At 38.4% G+C, this 27036-nt stretch overlaps 1 protein-coding gene across 17 annotated transcripts in view; it reads left to right on the forward strand.

Moving 5' to 3' along the window:
* The window catches only part of ANKS1B (ankyrin repeat and sterile alpha motif domain containing 1B), a 1175033-nt gene that overhangs the window by 712706 nt on the left and 435291 nt on the right, over positions 1-27036 (forward strand). For 14 of the 17 annotated variants that reach the window (XM_027542059.1, XM_027542058.1, XM_027542067.1 and 11 more), the window contains exon 15: positions 22267-22373. In XM_027542059.1, coding sequence (XP_027397860.1) covers positions 22267-22373 — 107 coding nt within the window. Of the gene's footprint in view, positions 1-22169; positions 22374-27036 lie in introns of those variants that run through there. The other 3 variants (XM_027542072.1, XM_027542073.1, XM_027542074.1) reach the window with 1 other exon arrangement.

Consider the following 27036-nt stretch of genomic DNA (forward strand, 5'->3'; position numbering starts at 1 on the left):
CACCAATTATCTTAGGTTTATCAACAACTAATCACTATTTTCTATACAGAGTAAAATATTTTTATAAGACCAAACAAAATAAATGAAATTACCATTTTATGATGTACCATGAAACTTAGAGCTCAACCTGGCTTAAGCAAAAAGGTATTTTTTCAAAGTATAAAACAATTTTTTTTTATATTTGAAAAAACATATAAGGGATATGTCCAAAAAATCCAAGGGAAACTCAAATTTCAGGTGCAGCTTGATCCTGTGGTCTCAAAAGAGTTATTAGTACCTAGCCTCTTTCCTTTTCTCAGCTCTGTTCTCCTCCATGTGGTTCCTCCTTAGATTCCAAAAAGTTTTGTGAGTGAGAATGCTCACACCACCAAGCCTTTATCTTCACACCGTTATGCCCTATGTGTATAGCAGGGAAAAAGTGGATTAACAAAGTCCTCTTGAGTTTAACTTTTGATTATTGTGAATTGAATCATGTATTCAACCCTGTGTGAAATACCCTGGTTGGGGAGCATAAGTGGCCAGATGTATTAGCTAACTATTGCTACATAACAAACTGCTACAAAACTTAGCACCTTAAAACAAAACACTTTTTAAAAAAATCTCATAGTTTCCTTGGTCAAGAGTCGCACTGACTAAAAAATACAGTCACAACATGAAAATAGAGAGTTATTTTATTTGGTGGCAATGTTTAGGACTCTGATCCAGGGAGACAGCATTTCAGTAGCTCTGTGAAAACTGCCCCAAAGAGGCAAGAAGGGAAGTCAGGCTATAGACAAGTTTGTAACAAAGGGAGCAGGCTGTCTGAACTTCAAAAATCAGGTATCAAGAAATTTAGCATTCTATGTATGGAAAATGCAAGCCTCTGGGCTCACTGAATCCATTCCTTTCGTGTGCACCTCAGCTCTCTGGGGCCAATCCCCTTTCTTTGTTCACCTCACTTCTTGCACTGTCCCAGCTCTGCAGCAGTCACCTTAGGGGGTGGCAATATCCTCTGGATCATAGTTTTGGGAGCTCTCATTTCTCATCTGGAGGTCAGAAATTGCTGATGGCTGTGACATTCCCTGTTTATTAATATGGCAGGAGATATTTTCATTTCACAGTTGGGACATGACTTAACTGGGTTCTTCTTCATGCTTTCTCTGAAGAAGGCAATGGCACCCCACTCCAGTACTCTTGCCTGGAAAACCCTATGGACGGAGGAGCCTGATAGGCTGCAGTCCATGAGGTCGCTAAGAGTCGGACACGACTGAGTGACTTCACTTTCACGCATTGGAGAAGGAAATGGCAACCCACTCCAGTGTTCTTGCCTGGAGAATCCCAGAAAGGAGGGAGCCTGGTGGGAGGCCGTCTATGGGTTTGCACAGAGTCCGACACGACTGAGCGACTTCACTTTCACTTTCAGTTTCAGGCTTTCTCATAAAGCTTCAGTCTATGTGTTGGCCAGTGCTGGGGGCTCACCTTGAGGAAGAATCCACTTCCAAATTCACTGATTATTTGCAGAATTCAGTTTCTTTTGGGCTGTTTGGTTGAGGGCTTAATTTCTTAGCTGGCTGTTGGCCAGTTTTCCTAAATTTTTTGCCATGAGTCTCAAGATAGCAACTTGTCAAGCCAGCAAGAGAGAGGGTCTCCTAGTAAGATGGAAGACAGAATCTTTTAATTTAATTACAGAAGTGGAATCCTCACAACGTTGAGGCATTCCCTTTGTTAGAAGTAAGTTACTCCAGGAAAAGGCCAGTTACTTTAAGCCATTAATACAAGGAAACAATAATCAATGGGACCAGCTTACAAGCCACCACAGCAGTTTAGAAGTGTGTGTATTCATCTCTGAAGATGGTATGCCAGAAATTCTTTCCAAAGCACAAAAAGTGAGTATAAATGAGGGAGTAAGGGATGCAAGGAAAATTGGGGTCATTATCAGAACAAAGGGGCAGATCCTACATGGTGATTACAGCTGTCCATGACAGGTCCCCAAGGTTCGCTCTGAGTTGTATCAGTTCAGATCTGTCGCTCAGTCATGTCCGACTCTTTGCGACCCTGTGGACTGTAGCATACCAGGCTTCCCTGTCCATCACCAGCTCCCAGAGCTTACTAAAACTCATGTCCATCAAATCGTTGATGCCATCCAACCACCTCATCCTCTGTTGTCCCCTTCCCCTCCTGCCTTCAATCTTTCCCACCATTAGAGTCTTTTCCAGTGAGTCAGTTATTCGCATCAGGTGGCCAAAGTATTGGAGTTTCAGCTTCAGCATCAGTCCTTCCAATGAATATTCAGGACTGATTTCCCCTAGGATGGACTGGTTGGATCTCCTTACAGGCCAAGGGACTCTGAAGAGTCTTCTCTAACACCACAGTTCAAAAGCATTGATTCTTTGGTGCTCAGCTTTCTTTATAGTCCAACTCTCACATCCATATATGTCCACTGGAAAAACCATAGCTTTGACTAGACAGATCTTTGTTGGCAAAGTAATGTCTCTGCTTTTTAATATGCTGTCTAGGTTGGGCACAGCTTTTCTTCCAAGGAGCAAGAGTCTTTTAATTTCATGGCTGCAGTCACCATCTGCAGTGATTTTGGAGCCCCCAAAAAATAAAGTCTGTCAGTTTCCATTGTTTCCCAATCTATTTGCCATGAAGTGATGGGACCAGAAAACAAAGCTCTTTTTCTGCCTCCATGACTTTGAGGCATTATGAATCTCAACTTATTTTAACTTATCTAACTACAACTACATGTTTGGAATAAAGAGGTTTTGGTCTTCAACATTTCTAAGACCATTCTATTCCTTTTTAAAATTTTTGATTTATATTGTAATTTTCAGCCAATTGCCTCTGTATGAAGTAGATTAAAATCTTTGCATGGGAAGTTACTGAGATTGTCTCAAGTATGAAGAATTACACACAAGCTTGAGGTCCAAACTCTCTCAAAACTCATCCAACTTTACCTAAAGAAACATTTTATGGTTGCTGGGTAAATGAAGCAAAACCAAGTCTTTAGCCCTGAATGTTCAGGATTTTAGTAGAAAATGGAAATAAGCATTAACCTTGAGGTTGAAAATATTTGGAGGCAGAGAATTTCTGTTTTATAGAAATCTCACTCATCAGTTGTCTTTACCAAGAAAGTAAACAAGTCTCTAGCACAGAAGGTATTTACCCTGAGATTTCAGAACAATTAAAATTGTCAAGCTATGATGATTAAATGAATTCAGTGTCTCATCTTTGTTCATACTTAATGACAATGCATCTGCTAAAGAGCAATAAGTGTTAAGTCTAAACCCAGAATTTCTTAGTGAATTCTGTCAAAAACTTGGATTTCATAGGTTTTAGACGGTACTTGACTGTCTTACCAAGTTGATTTTTTGAAATTTGTTTATAAATCAGGGGTCAATAATTATTAATAACATTATTACACGTATTCTGTGTATTACAAGTAAATATTAATCATTATTACTAATATTTATTATAGCAAATATTTTATATTATTTTTGCTAACAGTTGCTTAGTGCATGCTATATGTGAAGTACTATTCTAAGTACTTTCCATATTTACTAGTTTTTTTAATGTTCATATTCCTTTTTCTAAATCATATATTAATTTCCTTTTCACCACTTTGTGATGCATACACAGAACACTTGGAATTTTTGTGTTGTCTTTCTGGCAATCAAAGAACGTTCATTTGCCATGACTATCAAGCTAAGTTTGAGCCAATAAGATAAAATCTTCTCTATGGGAAGAATCAATCTTGTATAACTTCTACAATTGAAGCATGGCAAGTTAATTTCTTTCATAGGAAATTCAGTGAGCTCTTGAACCAGAGTTTGCTTCAGAAGGTTCTAAGATATTTAGAGGATATTTAGAATCTGAGGATATTTAGAATCCCCTCTGCCTAAAGAGGCAGGTCAGGTGGTCTGGTGTTCCCATATCTTTCAGAATTTTCCACAGTTTATTGTGAGCCACACAGTCAAAGTCTTTGGCATAGTCAATAAAGCAGAAATAGATGTTTTTCTGGAACTCTCTTGCTTTTTCCATGATCCAGCGGATGTCAGGAAGCAACAGTTAGAACTGGACATGGAACAACAGACTGGTTCCAAATAGGAAAAGGAGTACATCAAGGCTGTATATTGTCACCCTGCTTATTTAACTTATATGCAGAGTACATCATGAGAAACGCTGGGCTGGAGGAAGCACAAGCTGGAATCAAGATTGCCAGGAGAAATATCAATAACCTCAGATATGCAGATGACACCACCCTTATGGCAGAAAGCAAAGAGGAACTAAAAGCCTCTTGATGAAAGTGAAAGTGAAGAGTGAAAAAGTTGGCTTAGCTCAACATTCAGAAAACGAAGATCATGGCATCTGGTCCCATCACTTCATGGGAAATAGATGGGGAAACAGTGGAAACAGTGTCAGACTTTATTTTTTGGGCTCCAAAATCACTGCAGATGGTGACTGCAGCCATGAAATTAAAAGACGCTTACTCCTTGGAAGGAAAATTATGACCAACCTAGATAGCATATTCAAAAGCAGAGACATTACTTTGCCAACACAGGTCCGTCTACTCAAGGCTATGGTTTTTCCAGTGGTCATGTATGAATGTGAGACTTGGACTGTGAAGAAAGTTGAGTGCCGAAGAATTGATGCTTTTGAACTGTGGTGTTGGAGAAGACTCTTGAGAGTCCCTTGGACTGCAAGGAGATCCAACCAGTCCATTCTAAAGGAGATCAGTCCTGGGTGTTCATTGGAAGGACTGATGCTAAAGCTGAAACTCCAGTACTTTGGCCACCTCATGAGAAGAGCTGACTCATTGGAAAAGACTGTGATGCTGGGAGGGATTGGGGGCAGGAGGAGAAGGGGATGACAGAGGATGAGATGGCTGGATGGCATCACCAACTCGATGGACATGAGTTTGAGTGAACTCTGGGAGTTGGTGATGGACAAGGAGGCCTGGCGTGCTGCAATTCATGGGGTCACAAAGAGTCAGGCACAACTGAGTGACTGAACTGAACTGAACTGAACTGCTTAAAGACTGTCCCCTTATTTACTTGGATTGTTTTGTCTATTTGTTCTGTAAGAGGTAGGAATTGTAGATTTCCTGTATCTCCCCATTCCTAGTTTCTTTCCTGCTTTATTCTTTCTCTCACATTCTCCCAGAGAATGTTTGTGTAACAAAAATTTGATCATATCTCTTGGTTCTTTTTTCTTTTTCCTCATTTAATTGAAGTGTATTTGATATACAATATTATGTTACTCAATATGTTAGCAAATTTGAAAAACTCAGCAGTGGCCACAGGACTGGAAAAGGTCAGTTTTCATTCCAATTCTAATGCCAAAGAAAGTTTCAACTATTGTACAATTGCCCTTATTTTTCATGCTGGCAAGGTTATGCTCAAAATCCTTCAAGCTAGGTTTCAGCAGTATGTGAAATGAGAACTTCCAGGTGTACAAACTGGATTTCGAAGAGGCAGAGGTACCAGAGATCAAACTGTCAACATTCACTGGATCATGGAGAAAGCAAGGGAGTTCCAGAAAAACACCTACTTCTGCTTCATTGATTACGCTAAAGCCGTTAACTCTGTGGATCACAACAATCTGTGGAAAATTCTCAGAGAGATGGGAATACCAGACCACCTTACCTGTCTCCTGAGAAACCTGCATGCGAGTCAAGAAGCAACAGTTAGAACTGGACATGGAACAATGGACTGGTTCAAAATCAGAAAAGGAATACAACAAGGGTATATATCATTTCCCTGTTTATTTAACTTATATGCAGAGTGCATCATATGAAATGCCAGGCTAGATGAATCACAAGCTAGAATCAAGATTGCCAGAAGAAACATCAACAATCAACAACCTCAGATATGCAGTTGATACCACTCTAATGGCAGAAAGTGAAGAGGCACTAAAGAGCCTCTTGATGAGGGTGAAAGAGGAGAGTGAAAAAGCTGGCTTGAAACTTAACATTAAAAAACTAAGATAATGGCATCTTCTCCCATCACTTCATGGCAAATAGAAGGAGAAGAAGTGGAAGCAATGGCAGATTTTTTATATTCTTAGGCTCCAAAATCACTGCAGATAGTGACTGCAGCCATGAAATTAAAAGACTCTTGCTCCTTGGAAGGAAAGCTATGACAAACCTAGAGAGCATATTAAAAAGCAAAGACATTACTTTGCTGACAAAGTTCCATATAGTCAAAGTTTTGGTTTTTCCAGTAGTCATGTCCGAATGTGAGAGTTGGACCATAAAGAATCCTGAGCACTGAAGAATCAATGCCTTCTAATTGTGGTGATAGAGAAGACTTTTGAGAGTCCCTTGGACTGCAAGGAGATCAAACCAGTCAATCCTAAAGGAAATCAGTCCTGAATATTCATTGGAAGGACTGTTGCTGGAGCTGAAGCTCCAATACTTTGGCCACCTGATGTTAAGAGCCGGCTCATTGGAAAAGACTGATGCTGCGAAAGATTGAAGGCAAAAGGAGAAGGGAGTGGCAGGGGATGAAATGATTAGATAGCATCACCAACTCAATGAACATGAGTTTGGGCAGACTCCAGGAGTTGGTGGAGGATGGAGGAGCCTGGTGTGCTGCAGTCCATAGGGTTGCAAAGAGTCGGATACAACTTAGTGACTGAACAACAACAATTATATGTTACAGGTGTACAATATAGTGACTCACAATTTTCAAAGGTTATACTCCATTTATAGTTATTATAAAATATTGGTTATATTCCCAGTGTTGTATAATACATCCTTGTAGCTTATTTTATATATAATAGTTGGCACCTATTAATCTCCTACCTCTCCATTGCGCCTCACCTCCTTCTCTCTTTTCACTGGTAGCCACGAGCTTGTTCTCTATATCTGGAAATCTGTTTCTTTTTAAAAATATATTCTCTACTTTGTTGTGTTTTATACATTCCATGTACAAGAGATATCATACCATATTTGTTTTTCTCTATCTGGCTTATTTCAATTAGCAAAATACCCTCCGAGTCCATCCATTTTGCTGCAAATGGAAAATATCTCTCTGTTCTTTAGAAAGAAAATAGTTACTTTTTTCCATGGCAAAAATTACTTGATTATCTGTCTCCTACCCAGCTATCTTTCCCTATCTCCTATAGCATTATCCTCCTCAGACATCTATATATAACCTTTGAATTCCAGTAATAATGAATCCTTTTAACCATTTTTTTACTCAAACATATCGTTCCCTCATCCTAGTCCCTCTGCCTGGAATTCCATTATATTAGTCAAGGTTCTCCAGAGAAACAGAATGAGTAGGATATATAGATAGACAAGTCTAAGATGTATTATAGGAATTGGAGACTGAGTCCCACAGTCTGCTGTCTGCAAATTGCAGACCAGGAAAGCCAGTAGTGTAATTCAGTCTCAGTCCAAAGGCCCAGGCAGGACTCAGAGCACCAGTGTTGAAGTGCAGGAGGAGATGAATGTTCCAGTTCAAGCACAGAGTTAATCTGCTTTAGTCTTTTTGTTCTAATAGATTCTTACTGGATTGGACAATGCCCACATACACTGGCGAGGGTAATCTTTATTCAGTCTACAGATTCAAATGCTATTCTTGTCAGGAAGCACCCTCACAGACATATCCAGAACTAGACATTTTACAAGCTCTTAGTAGAGCTTAGTTAGCCCTTAGTTCAGTCAAATTGACACATAAATTAACTATCACCATCATCTGTCTATATGCCTCTCAAACTCCTCCTAAATCTTCAAGTCACAAATCAAATGGACTCTTCTGTAAATTCTATACCTGAGTCACTTTAAGCATCCTTGCCTTCCTTCTACATTTTCAGTATCTTTTACACATCTCCATTATAGAATTCATCATCCTGCATGGTAATTTTCTCTCAGCTAGACTAAGATTCTAAGAGCACAACAAGTTTTCTTTCCTTTCTGGTCTTAAAACAATGACTGGCACACGGGAGTCTTCAGTGCCTTAATGCTGTATACAGCTTCTCAAAGAAGAGTCAAACATCTGCTAGTATGCCTTAAAGAAGGGAAAAAAGAATGTAATCAAAGGAATTATGATTTTTTTCCAATCAGGTATGGCCCGTATATATTTATATATTGTTGTCTGCCAGAAGATTTTAGCATTTTAGGCTTAAATTTCATTTCCTATTTTAGACCATACCCCAGCACAGAAGTTGTCAGATCTGTTTTGTAAAGGCTGGTATTTCTTAAGTGTTCCATGAAGATTTTAGTTCAAAATAAATTCAAGGCCTCAGGGAAAACTGAATCTGAGCTCCTGCCTTCCCTTAGCATTTAAACACCAAAGCATGATCTTGGGGCATTTTCCTGTTTGCATCTTGACTTTATGATCCAGAATTCTGTTGAACATTCCACAAATCCTAAAATAACTAATCCTTTTGCCTCTGCTATTGTCTGCTACCTCTGCTTTACATTTCCTTCTTTTTTTTAACTTTTTGTTTTATATTGAAGTATAGTTGATTAAAAATGTTTGATAGTTTCAGGTGTGCTGCAAAGTGATTCAGTTACACATATATACATGTCTGTCTTTTTCCAAATTCTTTTCCCATTTAGGTTGTTACATAATATTGTACATTTCTATTTTTGCATTTCAGAATAGTTGTCCTTTTATCAGTAGAAGAGACATTTTTCTTATTGCATCATCTCTTTTTCTGTTAATTTTCATTGTCAGTTTTTTTTTCCATTTGGAAAATAGATGTATAGCTTATGATTCCCAGCTCAGAGGGTATTCAGGATTGGAAAAATGAGATATTGATACTTTTTAGTTAAAAATAGAATCATTAGTCAGGATTTTTGTTACATTATCCTACAGAAATGAGCACTGTTCACTCCTAGCTCCTACACCTGTATTACAAAATATAAAAGACAAAACAGGCTCACATACAAACCAACACCATAGTTATTTGTTGAATGTGCAAAATTTCTCCCCCAAATGTGGACACTGCTTTCTTAGGAAGTTTAGTGGGCTCTTTACCAGTTTCTTTAAAAATGACCAGTTTTTATTTGAAATATGTTGGAGTAAATAACTTAATAAGACCTGTTTGTTCATTATGAAGCTAGGAATAAGAATTATCCTCTGCATTCCTTGCCCCTCCTGTTTATTCTCATTTCACTTTAAATGGATGTGAAGAGCAGACTGCTCAATGCTGAAGACCTAGCTATTGGTGCACATTAGATAAGACCAAGCCCCTAATGACATCATGGGATTTGGGATTCTGATCACTTCACAGTACAATGAGCTTTCCTCTGTTATTTGTCCAGACTAATCACCCCGTGCACTTTTGTCTGTTTGAAACAAAGAGAACTGGGCAAGGAAAAGCACTGATGGCTGAGAACCAGTCCCTTTGATTGAGAGACTGAGTGAACAGCATAAGTATATATTCTACTGACAGTAAAGATAATTATACAGCCTAGCATTTGAATAGCTCTTTATAGTTCATAACTATAGTTCATAATGGGTTTTTCATATATGTTATTTCATTTTAGCTTCAAACAAAACCATAAGACAGGTAGGTAAATAGGTAAATTGCCACCCTTATTTCACTGACGAGAAACTAAGCCCCAGAAACGTGCCCACTAGAAAGGTACTCCTTCTATTTCTGTGCGCTCCATCTCAAGAACAGAAAAGGCAAATATTTACATAATAGAGAAGAACCAAGATTCAAACCCAGGCAAACTGGTTTAAGAATCTGGGCCCTTAACTGGCATCCCTCTAATTGAGGCAGCATTTTCCTGGACACACAGCACAGGCATCCACGCACCGCAGTCCAGAGAGGCTAAGTACCCACGTGGAAACAATACTGAAGCTGCTGTTCCTCAGGAGCACAGAAAAGCCCTTTGTTAGAGTGAAATAAAAATATCCAAGTGATAGGATTTACCCTTCTCCTACCTCTCAGTATTCCTTCCGGCTTTTTCTCATTATTTTGTACTTTAGAAGCCAAGAATCATAAATATAAGATGAAGGGTGGGAAGGAGAATTAACAGAACAACTGGGAAACCATTTTTAAAACAAATCTGCTAGAATGTGGCTGGGTGAATAAATATTCTCCCTCCTGCAAAAGGGCAAGGTTCATACCCTGTGACCCTGGAACAGGGAAGGATAGAGTAGTGGCTAAAATCTTAGACTCTGGAGCCAGGCTTTCAGAGTTCTAGTCTAACTATGCAAATTTAAACAACCTATGACCTATGTATTTTATTTTTCTCTTGTATAAAAAGAGATGATAACAATAGTACTTCACTTGTGAAAATAATATGGGTTATTGAAGGAAAGCTATGACAAACCTAGATTGCATATTTAAAAAGCAGAGACATCACTTTACCAACAAAGGTCTATATAAGCAAAACTTTGGGTTTTCCAATTGTCATGTATGGATGCAAGAGTTAGACCATAAAGAAAGCTGAGCGCTGAAGAATTGATGCTGTCAAATTGTGGTGCTGGAGAAGACCCTTGAGAGTCCCTTGGACTGCAAGGAGATCAAAAAAGTCAGTCCTAAAGGAGATCAACCATGAATATTCATTGGGAAGACTGTTGCTGAAGCTGAAGCTACAGTACTTTGGCCACCTGATGCAAAGAGCTGACTCATTGGAAAAGATCCTGCTGCTGGGAAAAACTGAAGGGGAAAGAAGAGGGCAGCAGAGGATGAGATGGTTAGGTAGCATTACCAACTCAATGGACATGAATTTGGGCAAACTCCAGGAAATAATGGAGGACAGAGGAGCCTGGTGTGCTGCAGTCCATGGGGTCACAAAGAGTTGGACAAGATTTAGCAACTGAATAACAACAATATGTGTATATTACTTAGAGTCTGACCATAGTAAATGCATGTTATTATTTTACATAATGAGATGTTATTTAAAAGGCCTGATGTGTATAGGTGCTCAATAAATATTAGCTCTCTTCTTTTATATGTAGTTTAGATTACTGGAAAGACTCACATTCTTTAAAAAGTATTTGCCTTATATCAGTTACCTTGGTGCTAGGATAAACAGCTATTTATTATATTTTTGAGGGATTAGCCAGCTTCTTGTTTTAACTCTTGTCCAGGGGCTCTCCTCTATCCCTTCCTAAATGTCATTTTCCTTTTTAACAAATTTGATACCTCTTGCCTCTGCCAAATCATTTTACCCACCTTAACTGTTTCATCAGTTTCAGCCTGGAGGCGCATTATTGAAATAGATAGTGTTTCTCTTTTGCTCATGAAACCTGGAATCCCTTAGGTGGTTTTCTCTAATTCATTTCTCCTCTATACCATCACAATGAGAAGTCATGTCTCTAAGTTTTTAATTCCTCTAATCTCTATTGACATTTTCTCAGTGGTAAGCTAGTATTCTCCACTGGCCTATAAATTACTTTGCCAACAAAGGTCCATCTAGTCAAAGTTATGGTTTTTGTAGTAGTCATGTATGGATGTGAGAGTTGGCCTATAAAGAAATCTGAGCACCAAAGAATTGATGCTTTTGAACTGTGGTGTTGGAGAAGACTCTTGAGAGTCCCTTGAACAGCAAGGAAATCAAACAGTCCATCCTAAAGGAAATCAGTCCTGAATATTCATTGGAAGGACTGATATTGAAGCTGAAGCTCCAATATTTTGGCCACCTGATGCAAGAGACTGAATCATTAAAAAAAGACCCTGATAATTGGGAAGATTGAAGGCAGGATGAGAAGGGGACAGAGGATGAGATGGTTGGATGGCATCACCAACTCGATGGATGTGAGCTTAAGCAAGCTCTGGAGTTGGTGATAGACAAGGATGTCTGGTGTGCTACAGTCCATGGCGTTGAGTCAGACACAACTGAGTGACTGAACTGAGGGATGTTCAAAGCTATAGTCCCACTGCCTAGCAAAATGCGAGGAACAAGACGTACTTTATAAATATTCGTTAAAGATATCAGTCAATGCTGAAGGAATTAAGTATAAGAAAAGTATCCTCTCCTCTCCTCAATTAACTAGAATCTAACAGAAGCAGAAGATATTAAGAAGAGATGGCAAGAATACACAGAAGAACTGTACAAAAAAGATCTTCACGACCCAGATAATCACGATGGAGTGATCACTGACCTAGAGCCAGACATCCTGGAATGTGAAGTCAAGTGGGCCTTAGAAAGCATTACTATGAACAAAACTAGTGGAGGTGATGGAATTCCAGTTGAGCTATTCCAAATCCTGAAAGATGATGCTGTGAAAGTGCTGCACTCAATATGTCAGCAAATTTGGAAAACTCAGCAGTGGCCACAGGACTGGAAAAGGTCAGTTTTCATTCCAATCCCTAAGAAAGGCAATGCCAAAGAATGCTCAAACTACCGCACAATTGCACTCATCTCACACGCTAGTAAAATAATGCTCAAAATTCTCCAAGCCAGGCTTCAGCAATATGTGAACCGTGAACTTCCTGAAGTTCAAGCTGGTTTTAGAAAAGGCAGAGGAACCAGAGATCAAATTGCCAACATTCGCTGGATCATCGAAAAAGCAAGAGAGTTCCAGAAAAACATCTATTTCTGCTTTATTGACTATGCCAAAGCCTTTGACTGTGTGGATCACAATAAACTGTGGAAAATTCTTCAAGAGATGGGAATACCAGACCACCTGATCTGCCTCTTGAGAAACCTGTATGCAGGTCAGGAAGCAACAGTTAGAACTGGACATGGAACAACAGACTGGTTCTAAATAGGAAAAGGAGTTCGTCAAGGCTGTATATTGTCACCCTGCTTATTTAACTTCTATGCAGAGTACATCATGAGAAACGCTGGACTGGAAGAAACACAAGCTGGAATCAAGATTGCCGGGAGAAACATTAATAACCTCAGCTATGCAGATGACACCACCCTTATGGCAGAAAGTGAAGAGGAACTCAAAAACCTCTTGATGAAAGTGAAAGTGGAGAGTGAAAAACTTGGCTTAAAGCTCAACATTCAGAAAACGAAGATCATGGCATCCGGTCCCACCACTTCATGGGAAATAGATAGGGAAACAGTGGAAACGGTGTCAGACTTTATTTTTCTGGGCTCCAAAATCACTGCAGATGGTGACTGCAGCCATGAAATTAAAAGACGCTTACTCCTTGGAAGGAAAATTATAAACAACCTAGATAGCATATTCAAAAGCAGAGACATTACTTTGCCAACAAAGGTCCATCTAGTCAAGGCTATGGTTTTTCCTGTGGTCATGTATGGATGTGAGAGTTGGACTGTGAAGAAGGCTGAGCGCCAAAGAATTGATGCTTTTGAACTGTGGTATTGGAGAAGACTCTTGAGAGTCCCTTGGACTGCAAGGAGATCCAACCAGTCCATTCTGAAGGAGATCAGCCCTGGGATTTCTTTGGAGGGAATGATGCTAAAGCTGAAACTCCAGTACTTTGGCCACCTCGTGCGAAGAGTTGACTCATTGGAAAAGACTGTGATGCTGGGAGGGATTGGGGGCAGGAGGAGAAGGGGACGACAGAGGATGAGATGGCTGGATGGCATCACTGACTTGATGGACGTGAGTCTGAGTGAACTCCGGGAGTTGGTGATGGACAGGGAAGCCTGGTGTGCTGCGATTCATGGGGTCGCAAAGAGTCGGACACGACTGAGCGACTGATCTGATCTGAATTAAGAAATTATCTGAAATTTAGCAGTATGCGAGTTGCCTTATACCTTTAAAAAAAAAATTAATTTTAGAGACCTAAACTGATATCCTGGATTTAATTTAATACAGTTATAACAGTTTCAGACCATACCCTGGAGTAATCATACATTCATTTCAATGGCTTAGGCCTTCTATGTACTTAGTTGCTCAGTCATGTCCAACCGACTCTTTGCAACCCCATGGACTATAGCCCACCAAGCTCCTCTGTCCATGGGGATTCTCCAGGAAAGAATACTGGAGTGGGTTTCCGTACCGTCCTCAGAGGCCTTCTATAGCTGCACTATATGCAATGAGAATAGTTATGAACATGTCAAAATGAGCTCGTGTCATCGTGCCCTTATAACACAGGTCAGGATTTTGGACTTTGAACTTACTCTTCCCACCACCTCAAACTCTCTTTCCCTAAATACCAGAAAAGCTTGTTCACTACATTCCACTATATTCTCATCTCTGTTCAAAGGCATTCCCTGACAATAGTGTTTAAAATGAGTCAGTTTTTTCCCCTATCATGCTTTATTTCCTTTTCGTACTTTTCAAAAGCTTTGTAAACTAGGTTTATTGAAGTATAATTGGCCTTACACTTAGTTACACAAATTTAAAGTTTGATGTTTAACAGATACACCTATGAAACCATCATCACAATCAAAAAAACAAGCATCTTCAAAAGTTTCCTCATGTTCCTTTATAATCCTTTTCACTCCCCTTCTTCCCACCCCTAGGTAGTCACTCATCTATCCTGTACTGTAGATAAGTTTGCATTCTCTAGAATTTTATGTGAATAGAATCACCCTCTTTTGGAGAGTCTGGTTTCTTTTCAGTTTAATTCAGTCGCTCAGTCATGTCCAGCTCTTTACAACCCCATGGATTGTAGCACGCCAGGCTTCCCTGTCCATCACCAATTCCTGGAGCTTGCTCAACTCATGTCCATTGAATTTATGATGCCATCAACCATCTCATCCTCTGTTGTCCTCTTCTTCTTTCACCTTCAATCTTTCCCATCATCAGGGTCTTTTCCAAGGAGTCAGTTCTTCACATCAGATGGCCAGAGTATTGGAGCTTCAGCTTCAGCATCAGTCCTTCCAATGAATATTCAGGACTGATTTCCTTTAGGATTGACTGGTTTGATCTCCTTGCAGGCCAAGGGACTCTCAAGAGCCTTCTCCAACACCACAGATCAAAAGCATCAATTCTTCGGCACTCAGCTTTCTTTATGGTCCAACTCTCACATCTATACATGACTACTGGAGAAACCATAGCTTTGACTATGGATCTTTGTTGGCAAAGTAATGTCTCTGCTTTTTAATATTCTGTCTAGGTTGGTCATAGCTTTTCTTCCAAGGAGCAAGAATCTTTTAATTTCATCGCTGCAGTCACCATCTGCAGTGATTTTGGAGCCCAAGAAATAAAGTCTGTCACTGTTTCCATTGTTTCCCCATCTATTTGCCATGAAGTGATGAGACCGGATTCCATGATCTTCATTTTCTGAATGTTGAGTTTTAAGCCAGCTTTTTTCACTCTCCTCTCTCACTTTCATCAAGAAGCTCTTCAGTCCCTCTTTGCTTTCTGCCATAAGGGTGGTGTCATCTGCATATCTGAGGTTATTGATATTTCTCCCAGCAATCTTGATTCCATCCTGTGCCTCATCCAGCCCAATGTTTCACCTGATGTACTCTGCATATAAGTTAAATAAGCAGGGTGACAATATACTGCCTTCTGGTTTCTTTTACTCTGCAAAATTATTTTAACATTCATTCCATGTGATGAATGTATCATCTGTTCATTTATTTTTATTAATGAATATTATTACATTGTGTGGATGTACTACAATTTGTTTATTTGCCTGTTGATGGACTTCTAGGCTGTTTCCACCAACCATGGGGTCACAAAGAGTTGGATACAACTGAGTGAGCATGCGTGCAGTTATGGGCTATTACAAATAAGGCTGCTGTAAACATTCATCTACAAGTCTTCTGTGTCATATGCTTTCATTTCTCTTAGGTAAATTCCTAGCAGTAGACAAGCTGGGCCACGTAGTAGATGTATATTTGACTTCTAAAGACACTATCAAACTATGATTCATAGCATTGTCAGCACTTAGTGTGGTCAGACTTTCTAAATTTTAGACATTTTAATAAATGGTATCACATTATGAAGGAAATGGCAACCCACTCCCAGTGTTCTTGCCTGAGAAATCCAATGGACAGAGGGCTACAGTCCTTGGTGTCACAGAAGAGTCGGACACAGCTTAGTGACTAAACCACAAATGGTATCATATTATGGTTTCATTATAAGTTTGCACATTCTTAATGTGTTAAACATCTTTTCACAAGCTTATTTGCCATCCATGTGTCTTCTCTGGTGAAATATCTGTTCAAATCTTTTGCGCATTTAAAAACATTGATTTGTTTCCAGGGACTTCTCTGGCAGTTCAGTAGTTAAGACTCTGTGCTTCCAGTGCAAGGTGCATGGGTTTGATCCCTGGTCTGGGAACTAAGATCCCACATGCCACAGTGTAGCTAAAACAAACAAATGAACAAACATTGGTTTGTTTCCTTATTAGTGAGTTTTGAGAATTCTTTATATATTCTGAATACAAGTATGCTATCACATGCAATTTGCAAATGTTTTCTTCTAGTCAGCATCTTGCCTTTTCATTATTGTAGAGAAAGGAACAAAATTTTAAAGTTTTGATGAATTATAATGATCAATTTTTTTGTTTTAGAATTGTGCTTTTATTACCTGAGTTCAAGATTTTTCCCAAATTATTTTCCTAAATTTTCTTCTATGTGTTTTTAGTTTTAGGTTTTATGTTTAGGCCTATGATTTTTATCTAACTTTTATACATGGCGTGAGATATGAATTAAAATCTATTTTTGCATATGGATCTCTAATTATTTCAGCATTATTCATTGAAGAGGTTCTCCTTTCTTCATAGAATTGCCTTTTTACCTTTGTAAAAAATAAATTGATTTTCTGTATTCTTGAAATGACAAAATGACAGAAATGGAGAGCAGATTAGTATTTGCCAGAGATTAAAAAGCAGATAGGGAGAGAGGGGGTCATAGCTATGACAAGATAGCAGGTGCCTGTGGGGGTACTATCTTTATCTTGGCTGAAGTGATAGTCACACAGTTTATTCATGTAATAAAATTGCATAGAACTAAACATGTACACATGCACACACAAATGAGTATATATAAAACTACTGAAGTATGAATAATCAATGGATTTTATCAGTGCCAAATATCTGGTTGTGATATCACACTATAGTTGCACTAGATGTTACCACTGGGGAAAACTGGGTGAGTCTGTTGAAAAGTTACATCTAGAGATAGCAGGAAAAGAACTGAACGGAGTATCATGTACCCATTACGGACTATTATGCAACTATTTAAAAGAACAAATTAGAGCTTATCATTTACTTGTTAAAATTTTCATAAAGCTAGTTGAATGAGAAAAGTCTGTTTCAAAAATGTGTAATATGATCCTAATTTTAGGAAATGATGCCCTCAAATACCCCCATCAGTTCAGTTCAGTCGCTCAGTCGTGACCGACTCTTTGTGACCCCACGAATCACAGCACACCAGGCCTCCTTGTCCATCACCAACTTCCGGAGTTCACTCAAACTCATGTCCATCGAGTCGGTGATGCCATCCAGCCGTCTCATCCTCTGTGGTCCCCTTTTCCTCCTGCCCCCAATCCCTCCCAGCATCAGAGTCTTTTCCAATGAGTCAATTCTTCACATGAGGTGGCCAAATTATTGGAGTTTCAGCTTTAGCATCAGTCCTTCCAAAGAACACCCAAGACTGATCTCCTTCAGAATGGACTGGTTGGATCTCCTTGCAGTCCGAGGGACTGTCAAGAGTCTTCTCCAACACCACAGTTCAAAAGCATCAATTCTACATATATATATATATATATATATATATATAAACATACATATTTGTACATAGCTGTGGTGTGTGTGTGAGACAGATTTGACAATGGATACATACATATGAAGAAACATAGTTGTTTGTTAACATGAATTACCTTGATGGGACAATGGATGACATGGGTGGTTTGGAGATACTGGGAGAAAGAGTAACCAAGAAAAATAGAAAAAGAAAAAAAAATGCTAATATGTAAACCAATAATAATGTATTCTTATATGCAATTATTTGTTTTGTGTTGTTACAAATTTATAGAAAATTTAAGAACTAATTGTTTTTATTTTACTATTATTATTTGATAACTAAATTTATTCAGATATAATTTACATGTCATTCAATTCACCCAAAATGTATAATTCCGTACTTTGTAGTACATTCAGAGTTGTACAACAATTGCCACAGTAAATTTTAAAACACTTTTATCACTGTGAAAAGAAGTCCCATATCCAGTAACAATTATTCCCCTTTTCCTCCCAATTCCACTGGCCATATTCTTGCCTGGAAAATCTCATGCACAGCGGAGCCTGGTGGGCTACAGTCCATGGGCATCACAAAAGAGTTGAACATGACTTACTGCCTAAACAACAACCACAAACAACAAAGTGGGCTAAATAATCCACACCACACTGCCTAGAACATAGTAGCTTTCAGTACCTGTTTTTTTCTTTCCTTCCTCTTGTCTCACTTTTGGGACTTAGAGAAGTTCCAGTTGAATAATGAGGCCTGTCCAATAATGTGATGTCATGTTTGTATTTCACGTAAAGTGAGAAATGTATAAACAGTATTTTAAAAGTGATCTTCATACCCAAACAAGGGTTCTTTCGATGGTTTGGCTCATGAGAAAAAACTTTAACAGAGCTAGAAGCACCACGATTCAAGGTCTCTTTCTTCTTCCTACCTCTCCCTCACCTCTTCCCCCTACCCCTGCTGCTGCTGCTGCTAAGTCGCTTCAGTCATGTCCGACTCTGTGCAACCCCATAGATGGCAGCCCACTAGGCTCCTCTGTCCCTGGGATTCTCCAGGCAAGAATACTGGAGTGGGTTGCCATTTCCTTCTCCAATGCATGAAAGTGAAAAGTGAAAGTGAAGTCGTTCAGTCGTGCCCCAGTTTCTCCCAATTCACTTCCCCTGTGCATGAAAACCTTTCCCCAACATATGAGAATTATTGAATACAAACTGAATGATTGAAGAGTTAAAAGAAAAAAGTTTAGTCTATAGAATATTTGTAAAGTGATTAGTAACCCATATTTTCTCTGAACTGTTTTTGTACAACAGCCTGGACCTTGATATAACCTCCCTCCCTCTCTCCCTGTCTCGCACACGTGCACACTCATTCTCAATCTCACTCTCTCCTCTTCTCTCTCTTTCTATTAAGAAATGAAAATCCCATGAAAGTCATTTCCGTGTCATGTGTTCATTCATTTAACAAAGACAATTTAATGCCTAGAATGCATGTAGCACTCTTCAAGGTACTTGGTCCATGGTGTGCATCTTAAGAAATGAGATGGGATTTGAGGAACTGGTCAGTTAGCACATGCCTTACCAAACCAAAACAGTAGTCATGTTTGCTCAATATAGTCAAAGTGAAGTCGTCCCGACTCTTAGACCCCATGGACTGCAGCCTACCAGGCTCCTCCATCCATGGGATTTTCCAAGCAAGAGTACTGGAGTGGGGTGCCATTGCCTTCTCCCAATTATAGCTTAGGAATGATCAGGAGAAACAACGTGCGTGTGACCCTAAGAGAGGTTGTAATTGATGCCACTTTAACTCCACTCTGTATCAGCTTTACAACTGGCCAAGGACAAATAGCATCTTGCTTTCAACTTCTTGTACAGGTAATATTGAGTAACCTGAATCCCCTTAAATAGATTCCCAAACTACTACAAACTTTTTGACCTTCTTAAGAGACCTAGAATCTGATTGGTTCTATTTTAAAACCTAGCTGTTTTCTTTTAAAACAAAGAACTCAGAGACTTGGGATAGACTTAAAAATTTTTTTTTAATCTGAAACTAGGAGGATTTTACACAGTTTGAATTGTGAGATGAAAATTGCTTTATTTGGTTTAGCAGGTACATAATGAATTATTACTACTTTTAATGTTAGCCAGACATATTCCTACATTCAAGAAATATATCTTGTACACAAATAACTATAATGTTAGACAAAAAACATTGTTATAATAGATGGCCTAAAAATGCCACTTAAAACAGATAAGGAAGAGATTTATTCCTGTTAGGTGGGATTAGAAAGGGTTTCATAAAGAAAATATCATCATATCTAAAGTCAAAGAACAGGCATAAATATGGAGACATAATAAAAGCAACCCAAGTATATTCTAGCCAGTAATCCCACCTGCTTGGAACTTGGGGAAAGGGAAATAAAATTAGAGGATTTGTAGTAATCATGAAGACCCCAAAATGTCATCAAAGGAATTGGGAGTTTATTTTGAAGCCAACAAAAAACCATGGAAGTGTTCTGAAACAAGGAGTTATAATCAAAACTGTCTTAAAGAGATTATTCTGACATCCATGTATATACTAGAATTTGAAATATCAGAGGAAGGAAGATGAACACAGAGGCCATAGTTGTATTAGGCCAGGTGGGCCTGAACTAAGAGCAAAATCACAGTAGGTGTCAGCTCTCTAAACATGAGACAGGAATTTGAATTAAGGGAATAGAGGCAAGAGATACTATGATGAGGGATGACTGGAATTTGGCAACTGATGTCAGTGGTGAAAGAAAGAATATAAGATGCTTTGCAGTTTAATGTCTGTGTGCTTGGGAGGTTGACAGTGCTCTTCAAAAGACAAAGGAAACAAAGAAAGATAAGATCTGGGGAAAGAAGGAAAGTGATGTTTCATTTATTCAGTGAATATTTATTGAGCACTTACTATGTGTCAGGCACTATTCTGGGGGGATGAGAGTTATCTTTAATTTTTAAAACACTTTATGTGGTAAAGGCAGTGTTCTCAGTCTGTGTGACTCCAAAGGCAGAGCTGGAGCCAGTGAGTAGAAGTCAGCTAGGGTTTCCCCGGTGGTTCAGCAGTGGAGAATCCACCAGCCAATGCAGGAGACCCAGGTTCAATCCCTAGCTCAGGAAGATCCCCTGGAGAAGGAGGTGACAACCTACTCCAGTATTCTTGCCTGGAGAATCCCATGGACAGAGGAGACTGGTGGGCTACAGTCCATGGGGTCGCAAAGAGTCAGACACAACTTAGTGACTAAACACAACAACAGCAGGAAGTAAAATACCTTCCTAATAAGTGGAGGCTTTTTGATAAGTAGTGAGAGCTCTGTTACAGGCAGTATTCAAGCCTAAATTAGATAATATTCTTCAAGGAACTCTGTTACAAGGGATTCCTGCATTAAGAGGGAGGTTAGATTAACCTCTCTGCAAGTTCTCTCTCAATCTTAAGAGTCTGTTCTTTTCATGATCTACTCCTATGGGTTCTATTATTAATCTCTGGTTTCTCTCGATTATTAAATAAATTACTCAGTCTGTCTGCCATTCAGTAAAACTCACACATTTACATCTGTTATTCTTAAATTATTCTTGGTTAGGGCTCTTCTTCTTTATTAAAAAATTCTACCCAGTAATGTTACCTCTATACCTAATTTAGAATGTCAGCCCTGGTAGATTGGGTTATAAATATCAGAGGGGAAAGGATTTTTTGTGCCTAATAATATTTTTGTTTGTAAGAAGCCTCACAAATGAGAAATGAATTATCTTGACTTCAAGATTGCGATGCAGTTTCTGTATTTTGCAGCAATTCAAGAAGGAAAAAAAAAAATACCTCGGAGAGGCTCATTTTGATACAGCACGGTAAAGAAAGAGAATAATTGTTCTCCAACACTGTAAAGCTTTAGATCGGAAACATTTATCTGTGCTGCGTTTTAAAAAAATAAGAAAGGAAAGAAAAGGAAAAAGAGAACCTGTCGGGGGCTCCCCTGTAAGCTATAGTTAAAGCTTTGCATTTCCTGGTGTCTTTTGAAACGTAAAATTCCACAACAAATAGCTCTATAACGTATAACCAGTATGAAGATTCAATTCAGTTTTAAGCACTTTAGTTTGCTTTTGAATCTTGCTATTTTCTGCATTTGTTTTGACTGCTCTCATCATTCAAGATTGACGCTTGGATGGGTGTGTAGGAGGAAGCAGCAGCAGCAGGCTTACAGCTTGCAGACAAAAAAAATCTGCCTTATCTGATGGCTATTATTGAAAATGCGAGGTGTAGCCTGGGCTGGGTAATGAAGGGGAGCGAGCGAGGGGGAGCAAGGAGCATGGAGCTGCATACTGATGAGTGTAGGAGTACTTGATAAAAAGAATTCTGGCTGCTGGCCGTGCATTGCTCATTGTGGAGTACTCCAACAATCACACAGAACGCAGACCAGCCTAAGCTGACAGCTTGATATGCCTTCTTCTGCTGCCTGGTTTTGGGGGCTGTGTGACGTACTGGTCGGTAGTAAAGATTAATATGTAAGAAATGTGGAGCTAGGATCAAGTCATACTCCACAGCCTGCCTGGCAAACTATGTTTTACTTCTGACTTTGCTCTCTCGCTGAGAACATTAATCTGTCAAGCTGGCGGGCTCCTTTGATAGCAACTTTCCCAGGAGCATGATGTGGCAATGCCACCTCTCAGCCCAGGACTACCGCTATTACCCCGTGGACGGCTACTCCCTGCTTAAACGCTTCCCTCTTCATCCTCTTACAGGACCCAGATGCCCTGTCCAAACAGTGGGACAATGGTTGGAAAGCATTGGGCTACCTCAGTACGAGAACCACCTGATGGCTAATGGATTTGACAATGTGCAGTTTATGGTAAGACGCTCTCTGTGTCCACGGAGCTGCCTTTTGTCTGTCTTTGCTTCTTATGTGTCTTACACGGCTCAGAGGCAGCCTGATTTGCACCAAAACTGGTCAATTGTATATATGTAACTGCATTAGAAAATCGGATGCCCTTAGGACTGAACCGACTGTGTAACATATAGGCACTTGCTGAAAAATGAGATCTATGTGCATCCATATACATGTGTATTATATGAATGAACCGGTGAGAGTACTATTTATAGGCAGTGAAAGAAGATTAACATTTATATTCTCCCTGTCATTCTCTGTGTGATTTTTATAAATCTGTCATCTCAGAATACCCAGTTAGATGATGATAGCACTCTTCAGTTAATTCTAGATTCCTGAAACATATTTCATTTGGGTATCAGCACTTAGTGATTAATTAAACAATTTGTTGTGTTTATGGTATGAAGATCATTTTTTTCCTTATAATTGTTCAATAAGGAGTTTAAATTGTGTGGATGACCTTTAGTTCATTAGCAAACTGATTTGAATGGTCTATCGTAGAGAGCTTTTGCTTAGTTTACATGCTGATTGAAGAGCAACAAGGTACTGTTTATGATTTTAGGTAGAAAACAAACACTTCCATCAATTAACTGTCAATATCTAGAAAGAGAGGCTGATGGACTAAGTACATTCGTGTACTTCTGAATACTGGTCTGCCTGCAGTCTAAAGCTGGTCGTGCAAACTTCGCACTGTGATGAATATAGGTGAGGAAGGAGGATGGGGAACTGTGCAGACCCATAACACAGCTTTGTGATCATTCACATGCCTCCCCCAGTGCTCATCAGTTTCCCTTGTTAAGCTACGTCACAGTCAGTATTACCTTCCTTTGCTTTTAAGGTCCCATCACACATATTACTAATTCCTAATTTAGAGAGAAAATACTTAACATAGGCATGTAGCACAAAATGGCTTGCAGAAACAATTAATAGCTATTTCTAAATAAAATACTGGAGCTTACACGTGAGGCTTATTAATAATAAAATTGATAACATTATACTGAGAGCTAGGCACGTCTTTTTATTTTCATTTTAGATTATTTTCTCCAAGCTTGACTTGACTATTGTAGATTTGAAGATTATTTAAACTGTTAAACTTCTGCTTCTCCAAAAATGTGTGTCCCATGAGCTGTTTTTTTTTAAGCTGCATCAATGTAGTGAGACATATGAGCCCTAAGTAATTGTACCCATAAAACTCTTAATGAACCCACTTTTAAATAATGAGACATGCAGCAACTATTATTTTTCTCATGTCTAAGAATACTGTCACTGATTAGACAGATTGTATAGCTATCAAAATAGGGGGGGAAATAAAATTTTCTTTAGTTGCTGTGAGAGTCTTAGGACAGACTGGGTAGAATTAGGACAGCCTTAGGACACTAAACAGATGACACTAAGAATTAGAGAAACTATTACATTTACTGCACATTTGGATGTCTTTATTCTTTCTCCTTATCTCTCCTTGAAATAAGACTTTTTCACTCCCACTCCTCAAACCTGTGTCCAGATTTATTCTGGTCCCGTGAGAAGTTAGCTAGGTCTTTGGATTCTCTGGATCATTGATCTACTTTGAAAGATTTTAATTCAGCATAATTTTCCTCTGAATGTTAAACACTTTAGAGTAAATATAATCCCTTTTTGAAAACCCAATGCAAAGGTTAATCAAACATGTTTCCAATAAGCATTTGGAGATTGGAAAAAAGCGTTCATGAATAAAATATGTATAAACACTCCAAAATGTATCCAGGAGGAAAAAAATCCTGGACATATATGACAAAACCAAGGTCTGATCCTCTCCATAGACTTTCGACTTTATTTTTTCAATTCAAATTATTGTATATAATTTTTCAGAAATTAAGAAAACATAGTTAATTCAGAAAAATCAAACACTTTCTATACAAGACAGAATTTTAAAAATTTGAATTATCATTCAGAGGAGTTAATTATGGAAATGAAGCAAATCATAAAACAGTGTCAACAATTATCACTTTGCATGCTGCTATACACCATTTATTTGCTACTAGCATTATACAAAATCAATTTCTATCTCTATAAAAATTATGTATTGATCTCCATAATCTAATTTACATAATTATGAACTTAGTTAAAGTACACTAATATGATCAGCCAACTTTGAGAAATAGGTTTCGTTAATGTGGTGAAAAATCTGTTGGACCTGCTTAGTCTCCATTCGGTATCATATTCTAGCTTTTGTTTTTCTTGAAGCACATTCTGACCTGCATTTATTCATTCTGTTGCCTAAGCAACAAGCACCACACTCCTATTAACTATGATATAGTGCAGGTCTTATTTATTTTTTAGAACAAGACAGTAGAGACATCAAAAGGATATAATTAATGTTGGTTGAAATATTGTACTGCATCCATGCATAGATATTCTTTATTTAGGAAACATTCTCAAGAGTTAATTTTTCATTTAATCAATATTCCATAATGAATATGAGTTTCAAAGGGTCCATATAAGTAAATTTCAAAGTATTTATTGAAAGCTTTACGAATTTTTTTGTTAATAACTGTTCTACATACTCTTACACATAAACACAATATATGAATGATTTATCCACACAGCTGTGATTAACTTTAATAAAGATTTTTTACATCAATTCCTAGGCAGAAAAGAAGGACCTTGTTAGAAAAGAAGGACTCATTTATTTTTAAATTTTTATCCATTATTGTTTCTCCTTTGGGCTCTTAAAACTTATTCTTGATTTTATTTATGTATCAATCTTGTTAAAATACCTGAAAGTTAAAATTCCAAACTTTTTCTTTATGTATCTGGTCCTGGTTTGCAGAATAGTATTGCACAGGACATTTATGTGTCCTTAAAAATATAAAATAAGTGAAAATAGGTACAAAGAATAACTACAAAATTACATTTAAGACTTTGGGAAAGTTTAGATCTATGTGGCAAAAGTCCCTTCAACACAGAAATCCTTTGTCTGAAGACTTGTTCAAGCCCCGCTCTACCTGTCCATCCCCTCTGAAGTCACATATTATCAGCTCCCATCTACTTCAGCATGTCTACCTGCTACTCACTAGCCTCTGGGAGTGCCGCCATGGTCCTCTGATATCCCACTTGTTTTCCCCAAATTTGTAACATATAGGATGTGTCTGACTTTCAACATTACTTTTTTTTCACTAAGGAGTTTAAGTATGAAATGATTACTGTATAAAATGCTCATGATGATTTACTTTCTTTTTGGATATAATTCCATCATCATGTCTTTTCCTGTGTTAATGGCTGCTTCCTAATATGTAAGCCTCAAACTATCTGTTCTTGTCCTGATGAATACTCATTTGTACACTCCCTCAGCTCTCACAGCTATTCCTTTCCTTCCTCTCTGTCTTTCATCCTCAAAGGTCTAACTCAATTTCTGCCTTGTTTCTATAGCTTTTCTTAAGGGCTCCAGTACTTAGCAGCCTCTCTTTTCTCGATTTCATGTAGGGGTTGTATTTGGCATGAAAAATTACATTTGGCATGCCATCATTTACTCTCCAGGATTGAGAGTTAAGTTTTCACTTGAATATATCTTATCTCCCCAACTAGACTAGAAGGTCTTCGAGTCCAAGTTCTAAATATTCGATTTCCTTGCATTCCTAGCACTCCTAGCATAATGTAGTATACACAGAAATCTCCCCATAAAAACCGGATCCACAGCAGATTATTATAGATGGACATCCAGCCAAGGACTAAAAGCCTCATCCTGCCGGTGGGGACATAGAGCATTAGTACCTTTTATCCATTCATGCAACAAACACTCCTTAAACATTTCCTATGTGCTAACAGCATTGTTAATTAAATTACTAAGGGTATAACAATAACCCTTAAAGGGTATTACCTTTGACCTCAAGCAGGTTACAGTATTGCTCTTAGACCTACCATATTATTTGCATGAGCATTGCATATACATTCCTTCATGTGCTAACACAAACGTGTATTCGCACGTTATATCATGGGGATCTTGTCATTCATCCTTTCATATAAGCACCATCCTTCAGCATATTACTTACCAGGAATTGTTTTTTCAGCAGCAAATTACAGTAAGCAATGGTAGAGGTAAAAATCTATCATAGCATGGAGTAGAGTAAAGAAAGATATAGATACTGATAACATCTAAACACTGGCAGTGTTATGATAGATTTGTCATCCAAAGACTACAGTAAGAAGTTTCTCTTACTTGGAGAACTGACCCCTAGCCTCACCATGTTTTAACAGACAGTCATATTTGTAAACTCTAATCAAAAGGGGAAAGAAATTATACCAGCTCATTATTTTAGCACGTCCTATGCTTTCTAGCAGTTGACTTAGATGCTTTGACCACTATTAAAATTTCAAAATGCATACAGAATAAGATATAAAAATAATACCAAGGACCCTACGTGAATTAGCATTTTTGTACACTTGAGTAGGTAGCATTCATAAAGAATTTACTGAAGGTCAAAGTGAGTACTGCCTATTAGACACAGAAGTAGAGTCACAGAGCTCTTGGAAGTCATCCATTTGAACCAAAGATTTGAGCAAGATTGATCTTATAAGTATTTAATTCAAACCTTTTTTTCATTTTTGTGGTGCATTTTACATGCTAATAGACTTACTTCTTTTCTTCTCT

The sequence above is a fragment of the Bos indicus x Bos taurus genome, chromosome 5 (assembly GCF_003369695.1).
Source record: "Bos indicus x Bos taurus breed Angus x Brahman F1 hybrid chromosome 5, Bos_hybrid_MaternalHap_v2.0, whole genome shotgun sequence".
NCBI classification, from domain to species: Eukaryota; Metazoa; Chordata; class Mammalia; order Artiodactyla; family Bovidae; genus Bos; species Bos indicus x Bos taurus.